The sequence below is a fragment of the Marmota monax genome, unplaced genomic scaffold (genome assembly GCF_021218885.2).
Source record: "Marmota monax isolate L192 unplaced genomic scaffold, Marmota_monax_Labrador192_F-V1.1 WCK01_AAM20220418_F8-fsc00160, whole genome shotgun sequence".
In the NCBI taxonomy this organism is placed as follows: Eukaryota; Metazoa; Chordata; class Mammalia; order Rodentia; family Sciuridae; genus Marmota; species Marmota monax.
The window spans coordinates 3,018,752-3,027,855 of record NW_026694183.1 but is presented as its reverse complement, the minus strand read 5'-3'; the positions used below and the strand labels follow the sequence as shown (position 1 = coordinate 3,027,855).

Genomic DNA, 9,104 nt, shown 5'->3' with positions numbered 1-9,104 from the left:
ATAAAAAATAAAAAGGACTGGGGATGTAGCTCAGTGGTAAAGCAGCTCTGGGTTCAATCCCCACCCCGCACACACACACACACACATACACAAGCAGGAGGAGGCATGTTGGGATGCTTTCTCTAAACTCACAGGCACAGAAGGATTGTGAAGGGATGGTATTTTATTGAGTTACTCACATGCCAGCTTCCCATCGAAACTGGACAAGCAGATAGCGAAGGCTTGGAGCGGACAAAGCGGGAACCGGAAGTCCATAGTGAACATATCTGGGGCCACGCGGCCAAATTGAAGAACCAGGTAGTCCGCTAAGGAGAAAGTCAAAAACTCAGCCTTAACCAGACCCTCCTTCCTCATGTCCCAGCCTCAGAGCTTCAGGAATCACGACTCCTAAAGAAGCTGTACCGCGTTCTTATTAAACGGGAAAACCCTCTGAGGGCTTGTAAACTACAGTTCCCAATAGGCCTTGCAATGGCAAGGAGTCAGCCCCGCCGAAAAGGCGCTCAAGTGCTGATGGGAGTAGTAGTTCCCATGCTCTCTGGCCCAGGTAAGCCCTTCCCAGGAGCTCACGGTCTTCAGGGTGCACGATCTGGAAGTTCTTGACAGAAGCCCTGGTGACTCGACCGTGGAAATTGAGCACGTAGGCGCCGCTCTCATCGCTCCAGGATGGGGCTTTGTTTTGCAGCAGGACCAGCCCCTGGCCGGACCCCCGTTGGAGGCGATTCATTAGCGACTCTTGTTCCTTGAAGGAAAAGTAGGGGGGCATGGTTTGTTAACTTACCACCAGCCACCTTTTTTCTTCCCGACCCAGAATTCTTGAATCTCTAGTCTTTACTCCTTGAGACAGGTGTCTGGCAAAGTCCTCCAGAGCTTCGAGTGACCTGCAAGGATGGCCCCCCAGAGAATAGGGAAGAACTCTTGGAAAAGGGCTCTGGCCCAAGATTCCCGACATTGAAGACTCACTTTTTGTGGCTGGATGCTGATTCTTTGGCCCTGGCTGTCGGTTCCTGGGATGATCACAGTCATTTTCCGAGGCCCCCGGAATCCCAAAACATTAGTCTCCTGGGAGTATTACATTCCAGTTAGCCTGGCTTCTTCTTCCCATCCCTCTTGTCCCGCCCCTTATTAATTCATTCTCTGTCTCCTCCCCTCCCCTCTTTCCCTCTCTTCTTTCCTCTCCAGGAGGAAAATATACACTCACATAATATACAACTCCCAGCTCCTCTCTGAGCCGGTCAGTGTCTGGTACCAAATGCTTCCGGTCGGGACTTGTCCCATTGTCAAAGATGATGAACTTGGTGCCCAATATATTAGATCTGCTCCCAAAGGGCAGTTGGCAGAATAAAAGTAAAAAAAAAAATTGTTACTCTTTGGCTGTAAGTGCTTTCCCAAATCAGTCCTCTAGGTAAGAATCATGTTCCCTGTATCCATGATCCTAGCCCTCTCTTCCTTTGGTGAGTCGTGTGTTTAGCCTCCTGCTTTGGCCCTTTAGAGGAACCCTCTTCCCTGCTGGGTGCAATGGTGCATGACTGTTTCCTAGTGACTTAGAAGCCTAAAGCAGGAGGATCACTAATTTGAGGCCAGCCTGAGCAACTTAGTGAGATTCTGTCTCAAAATAAAAAAATAAAAAGGGCTGGGCATGCAGCAAAGCATCCCTGGGTTCAATCTCCACTACTGAAAAAAGAAGGGACCCTTTTCCCTCTGGTATACAAAATCACATTCTAGATCTCTTCACCCATAGAAACTTAGGGGTCCCAGCCCTGGCCTCTCAAGAAGGAATTTGTCTTAAATACTAGCCTGTGCATCATACTATTCAAAACCTTTTGCTTTTCTTTTCCAAAACCCTTGGATATACAACCTGTAGAACTACAAAACTCAGTTAAGTGTGGTGGAGCATGCCTGTAATCTACTGACTGGGGAGGCTGAGGCAGGAGGATTGCAAGCAACAACTTAGCAAGGCCTTAAGCAACTTAACAAAGACCCTGTCTCAAAACAATAAAAAGTTTGGGGATGTAACTCAGTAGTTAAGCAACCCTGGTTTTAATCCCTCGTACCAAGAATAAAATAAAACAATAAAAATAAAAGGGACTGGGAGGGGCTAGCGTTGTGGTTCAGTGGTAGAGCACTTGCCTTGCATGTGTGAGGCACTGTGTTCGATTCTCAGCACCACATATAAATAAGTGAATAAAATAAAGGCCCATCAACAACTAAAGGGGGACTAGGGATGTAGTTCAGTAGTAAAGTACCCCTGGGTTCAACCCCCAGGACCAACAGAAACAAAAATGACACACAAACACACACACAAACACACACACACACAATCCAATCTATAAACCCATCATGCCCTAAAGCAGGTGGAACTTGTGCCCTAAGGCCTATTGGGAAGTGTAGGCCCCTTCCTTTCCCAGGCTCTGTACCACCTTGTATTTCACAATACATTTGGGCTCTGCCCACCTGACTTTGCCAATAAAGCTGTCCCCATCCCGAGACAGATCTTCGGGGTCCAGGGAAATTAGATAATTAGAAGTTTTGCTCCTTTTTCTTTTTCGCCCAGCCAGGAGGAAGTGCTGTGGATGAAAGGAGAACCCATCAGAATGGATTTCTGGTGTCTGGCTAGAGACAGAGGAGTCCAAAGACAAGGAAATGCCATGTCTCATTGCAGAGGAGAGAGTAATGGTGCAGTAAGTGTCCCAGAGCTTGCTGGGAGGGATTCTCATTGAAATAAACCGATCAGCTAGGTCCTGAAGAGGGGGCTTTACATCTTAATATCTCCTCCTTTTCCTTTGCCAGTGGATACTGGGCTGAGGCTGAGCTCAGGCAGGGCTTGGCTTTGGAGAATAGGGAAGGACTCTTGGAACAGGACTCTGGAAGACATTTCGTCCAGGAAAAGCAGGTTTGGCTCTATGAAAGGAAAAAGGCTCATTCTGGGAGAAATATTGTAGCCAAAGGAAAAGAGGCCACACTGGATGGGACTGACTAGATTGAAAGGAGCCTGTCTTGGCTCTAGAATAGAATGGGAAATCTATGAAGGGGAAGGTTTATCCCAGGATTGGGTAAACCCAAAAAAGCGACCAATAAACCGCCAGAGGGGTGAAATGGGCGGGGCTTCGGATCCTGAGAAAGTATGGTTTGATTTTGAAAAAGCAGGCCCAACTCTGGAGTGGGCCTGACTTGGTTATAGGATTGGTAGCTTCTATGTTACTGTGCGCCGTAAGGAAAGGATTTTGGTGCTGGGAGGCCAGGGCTTGGTGGGAGTTGACATGTCCTTTCTTTCTGATGACCTGACCTTGCTCAGAAAGGAGGGGACTTGCCCATGGGAGGCAGGGCTTTCTACCCTGCCTGTGGGGCAAGAGGGCCCCCCAAGGGGTGGACCGCACCTTCCGGCCGTCCTCTACCTCCAGGTAGAGGAAGTAGATGGGGAACAAGCCCTTGTCTACGCCATGCTTGTCGCGGCTGATGCAACATTGCACCATGTGGCCCCGCTGCGCTGGCCGCAGGACGTAGGTCTCCAAGTCTTCTCCCAGCAGAAGGCCAGGAGGGCCTGGGGTACGGGGTAGCAAGCCAGCCCCGCCCTCCACGAAGCAGCTGGCTGTACAGCCCACGCTTTCCGGGACCGCGGACTCCTCCTTGGCGGCAGCTGCGGAGCTCGCCCCTGCAGACTCCAACTCCTCTTGCTTTTCTTCCAGGTCTTCTCCCTAGCTCATGAGCCAAATTCAAAATCGAGGGAGAGCCGAGCCCAGCCTTGACAAAGAGCTGATTGGCTGTCCAGCTCGAGGTTACGCCCTCTCCAGCTCATGACTTCTGCTTATTGGTCAAGCATCTCAGCCAGCCCACCCAGCCAAACCCTAAACATCTGTTGATTGGCTAACTCTATTAGCTTTTCCCATTACCACGCCCATCCATCTACTGATTCTGATTGGAGAATCCTTTTGAGGGGTTGGGATGTAGCTCAGTGGTAGACCGCTTGCCTAGCACATGTGAGGCACTAGCAGCACCACATATAAATTAATACATAAAATAAAATTAAAAAATAATCCTTTTGATAGCACTGCCCATTCAGCTGAAACCCATACTTATCTAGACACATAATATGGGCAGGATCTAACCAAGTGAAAGCATCTTCTGCATTTGCGCCACCCAAAGTGGTGCTACTGGCCCTTGTGTATCACTGTTCAGCTCTCTCAGCTACATCCTGAGCCCTTTGTATTTTTTTGTATTTTGTGACAGGGTCTCACTAAGTTGCCCAAGCTGGCCAAGAACTTGGTGATCCTTCTGCCTCAGCCTCTGGAGTAGCTGAGATTACAGGCAAAAGCTGCCCACCCCCTCCACCTGCCCATCTGCAGGTGCTCCATTTTAACAGTCATGCCCACATCAAGTCAAATCATCCAGTTTGACTTAAATCCTCTAGAATTCTCTAGCACACACAAAGCGCCACCACTAACTTGATCACAACAGCCTTGTGGATAGTTCTGTCCACAAGGGAAAGGGGAGGAAAAGGCCTTTGATTGGACAGCAGAACTTTATCCCCACCCTACCCAGATGGCTATCCCCCACCTCTTCCTAAATCCTTAATGGCTGCGCCTCCTCACACCTTGAAGAATGCCAAGCCTCCATGTCCCCCGTCACCATCCATTCCAGGGGTTTGTGCCAAATTGGGTGCCCCATATTCATCTTGGACATCCTGGAGTTCATTCTGGTCTTCTGAACTGGCCCCTAAGTGGTAGAAGAAGTCAGAGACTGAGCTCAGGAAGACTGGGTCCTGGAGTTTGGGACAAGGTCATCAGTGCTAGCTAGCTAAGGCCAGAACTCCAGGTTTCTCACTCCGCCTCTACCCTTCTCCCTCACATCCTCTTCCTTCTCTATGTACCTGGGGATTTACAAAGGCTGAGGAGTGTCTGACTGTCCTGGTCCCAAAGACAAGGATGAATTCGAGTTCTCTTTCTCTCCAATGCTGGGAATGGAACCTAGGGCCTTGTGCATGCTAGATGAGGGCTCTACCACTGAGCTTCACTCCCAACCTCAGAGTTCTCTCTTTCCCTTGTATCAAAAACAGCATCAGAGAGATGGAGGAATTAAAATGGGGTGGAGACCTGGGCATCGTGGAATACGCCTGTAATCCTGGTGGCTAAGGAGGCTGAGGCAGGAGGATCATGAGAGTTCAAAATCAGCCTCAGCAATTTAGCAAGGCTCTAAGCAACTCAGCAAGACCCTGTCTTCAAATAAAGTATTAAAAAGGGCTGAGGATGTGGCTCAGTGGAAAAGCACCACTGGGATCAATCCCTGATGCAAAAAAAAAAAAAAGATGGAGTGGAGAAGTTGGGATGCTAATTGAAAATCCTGTCAATGAAATTGTTGGCTGCCATTAGAATAAAAGGATTAAAAGTCTGACAATGGACTACAGCATGGATGACACTTAAAAACTTGCTAAGTGAAAGAAACCAGACACAAAAGACCATATATTATATTATTCTATTCATTAAAAACCTCCAGAATAAGCAAATCTAAAGAGATAGAAGGTAGATTAGGGGGCTGGGGATATAGCTCAGTTGGCAGAGTGCTTGCTTCCCATGCACAAGGCCCTGGGTTCAATCCCCAGCACTAAAAAAAAAAAAAAGGTAGATTAGGGATTGTCTTAGGGGAAATAAAAGAAGAGTGACTGCTAAGGGGTATAGGGTTTTGTTTTGGGGTCATGAATATGTTCCAAAATTGTAGTGATGGTTGCACAACTCTGAATATACTAAAACCCATGGAATGGTAAACTTGACATAAGTGAATTACATCATTATTCATTAAAAATGTTATCAAATAAAGGGGATGATTTGCCCCATGGACCTGAAAGCCAGACTTTACAATCATATCCTTAAAATTACCAGGCCGTGGTGGGGCTAGCCAACCCCTGCGACAAGTTCCCAGAAGCCTTTCTCTATAGGATGGAAGGGATTCAGGAAAATCTTCCAGGAAGACTTCCTCCAGCTCTGGATCGGAACTGTCTGGGAACAAAGACAGGGAGGAAGGAAGACTGGAGAGCAGGATTTCTGAATATATTTGGGGGGAAGGAAGAGCTGGGGATGGATCCTTGGGTGATGAAGGAGGAGGTTTAGGACCTGAATTCCTGGGTGTGAGGGAGGTGGGGGTTGAGATCCTGAAGAGCGAGGCTTGGGGTCTCCGCCTCCTGGGTTGGTCAGAGAGCAGAGTTCTGGAGTAGAGGTGGTCTGAGGACTTGAGGATACCTGCTTCTGTCAGTGACACCAGGGGCCTGTGCTCGCCGATGCCATCTCCACCACAGTTCATGGTAACTGGGGCACTGTGGGCACCCAAACGCAGATGGGCCTCTGGCACATTCTCTTGGAGAAAAGGGTTCCCAATGCCTGGGAGAAGGTGCAGGGAGGCCCATTAAAATGATCTACAAATTCCGATCCTTAGTGAAGATTTACATCCTAACTGGTCTCCCTAGACATCAGGCCATTCACTGATCACCCAAACCCTGAAGAGGGCGAGAGAACTCTAACTTCATCCCAAGGCTCAAGCAAAAGCACAGCTAGGCTACTTATTTTCATGGACTCTGTGCCTAAACAATCCTATGCCAGGCCCTTACAGTTAGTTTCTCTTCCTCTCTACCCAAATCTCTGCTGGAGGTAGTTCAGTGGCACAGTGCGTACCTGACAAGGGCGAAACCCTGGGTTCATTCTCCAGTACTGCTAAATAAATAAATAAATAAATAACACAAGCCTGGAAGCCCTCCATACTCTCCAGACTAAGCCTGGCACTCAGAGCACCACCCCACCCCGCGCCCTGAGCTCTTCCCAGGCTTTGCCCCGCGCTCTGCCAAGCCCAATCACCCGATTCTCTTGGCCCACTCTGCAGGTGCATCACGCCCTCCCTGCCCACTCAGTCTCACTGGCCAGTTCTCAGCTCTCCTGAGCTTTGTCCAGAGGTTCTACCAGGCCCCACCCCTTGACCCCACTAAGCCTCGTCCAGATCTCAAAATCCCTCTAGACCAATTCCCCCACTGAGCCCTTAGAGCCTTTCCTTACCGGTGTCACTCAGGAAGTGCTCCTCTCGCCGCTGCAGACGCCAGTGCCGCATGGAAGCATCAGGATTGGCCTGAACCATGAGGGGCTCCTGGCGTTTCCGTCGTTGCTTCTTCTCAAACAGTCGCCACTGCAGGTACACGAGAGGGGGGTGCGTGGGGGCAAGTGGGAGAATCCATGAACCCCCTTCTCCACTGGGTGCCAGGTGCCCAGGCCCTCAACTCCTCCCTCGAATCCAAAAATCTTAGCATCCAACCACCTCCTCCCTCAAGACCTAGTAAGTTATCCTGCCCTCTGGAATTCTTGGTCCTTAGAAATTTGAGGAGTTTCATCAACAGGGTTTGCTTCCTGAATTCTTATTTTCTCATTTCCTGGAGAAAAGGGTTCTGTAGGCCTGGGCAAATTATCAGGGACCCAGAAGTCTCTAAACTTGAGATTCAGAGAGACCACTGTGATCCTGGGCCCGGCAAGTGTTGGGCATGGGGCTTCTGAGGAAGTTTGGAAGATGGAAGAGTAGGGGTGGCAAGATTCCCGGGCATTGGTACCTGCTGTTCCAGCTTCTGAAGCCGTAGAGCAGCAAGTTCATCCCCCAGGGTCCTGAGAGAAATATAGGTCTGTGGTGACAGCAAGCAGGGCACCTCCCTTGCCCAAGAGCTCTTCCCTTCTATCCTGCCCTGCCCAACTTGGGTTCTGAGCACATGTGAGGTCACAGAAGGTGCAGAACCTGGCACTGCTCCACCAGTTCTGAAGATCCTTTTCCCAGAACCCGACTATCTAGAATCCAGGAGTAGAGATCCCAGACCCTTGCTGTCTCAGGACTCTGGAGTCCAGGTTCCCGTCCCTCCTATTTCAGACCCATGAGTCTTCACCAGTAGCTCCCTCCCTCTGGGACCCAGGAGTCCAAGTCCCCAGCCCCTTCCTGCAAGACTGATAGTACTGAGCCTCTAAACATGGTTATGAGGCCAAGCTGAGAGACAGAACGAGAGCAAGAGAGCAAGAGAGTGAGGGAGAGCGAGAGAGAAGGTATAGGGGGCACAATCAAGCTTTAAGTTTCCGCTTTCACCTCCACTCCACCACTGCCCGTTTAGTGTCCCCACTCACTCTTTTTTCCAAGTGTCATTCTCCCGAGACATTCTGGAGAAGCAAGACACAAAGTCAGGCCCCAGATCTAACATCCCAATGGAGGCTGCCCTCCAACACCTAATCCAAAACCTTAATTTCTCTCCTGGACCTAGACAGCCCAAATTGCAGCATCCCTGACTGAATGAGACCCAGTAGTCTGATTCCAGCTTCATCAACATCAGGAACTCAGAAGCCCAGTTCTTTCTCCCCCGATACTTAAGTCTTTCCTGCACCCAGACATCAAGGCTCTGGGCCCAAACAGCTGACCTCCAGTGGTCCCAGACCCTCAGAGTCCACCTTCCTGAGAACCTGGAGACACCCACTCCTCCCTCCTGCTTGGGGAGCTGTTCACATTTAGGCCTCAGTGCTCACCCTCTGTGGCCACACTTTAAACCTACCTGACCCTCTCTTGAGGAGTTGGGGATCTAATCTCTGAGTCTCTGAGAAGTAGGCAGGATAAGAAAAAGGGATGAGAGTGAGGGGGATTCTCACTAAGCCCTGCCTTAGTTCCTGCCCTCCTAGTCCCTGGTCCCCCGTGCTCCACTTTCAACAAAGCAATGACCCAGGGTCACCTCTGCTGCCAGGCAACCCTGCTCCAGGCATTCTGAATTGGAACGACATACAGCTGTTTCTTAAAGGGCCCCAAAGGGGCTGCTTCACAGTCTCGCTCTACATAGATCACTTGTAAGAAACTTGTCAGGGGAACTGTGCAATTGCTTCTGAACTATAATTTGCAAGTCCTTGTGGGCGAACAGAAATGGGAAAACTACAATTCCCATGAGGCCAAGATATCCGCGGAAGTAGACTCATATATAGTTCTTTTTTTCCTCCTGGCCCTGCCGGGATTTGTAGTTCTCTTTTTAGGTCTTCGCTCTGGTGGCCTACGAGGCAGAAAATATTGCGTTAAGAGGCGGAGCTTGTAAGAAAGGAGCTGAGACTTTCCAGAATAGGGGA

The 9,104-nt window shown here is 49.6% G+C and overlaps 1 protein-coding gene across 1 annotated transcript; it reads right to left on the bottom strand.

The window, feature by feature from the left end:
• Tulp2 (TUB like protein 2) lies at window positions 1-8,688 on the bottom strand. Its single transcript, XM_046466293.2, has 13 exons — window positions 8,549-8,688; window positions 8,130-8,162; window positions 7,574-7,625; window positions 7,032-7,158; window positions 6,228-6,365; window positions 5,868-5,987; window positions 4,589-4,710; window positions 3,375-3,692; window positions 2,452-2,564; window positions 1,199-1,313; window positions 961-1,059; window positions 568-739; window positions 1-305 (listed from the first exon to the last, which is right to left on the bottom strand). Exons 2-13 carry the CDS (start codon window positions 8,159-8,161, stop codon window positions 172-174), a joined length of 1,542 nt encoding a protein of 513 aa, XP_046322249.1. The 5' UTR covers window position 8,162; window positions 8,549-8,688; the 3' UTR covers window positions 1-171.
• Window positions 8,689-9,104: the final 416 nt, after the last annotated feature.

What these genes read in the sequence shown, in the direction of transcription:
- Tulp2 (XM_046466293.2), bottom strand. Translation starts at nt 8,161, where the DNA reads ATGTCTCGGGAGAATGACACTTGGAAAAAAGA. An exon ending in AATGACACTTGGAAAAAAGA is followed by an intron (nt 7,626 to 8,129) that starts GTGAGTGGGGAC and finishes TATTTCTCTCAG; the next exon opens with GACCCTGGGGGATGAACTTG. An exon ending in GATCGTGCACCCTGAAGACC is followed by an intron (nt 306 to 567) that starts GTGAGCTCCTGG and finishes CTTTCTCCTTAG; the next exon opens with CGGACTACCTGGTTCTTCAA.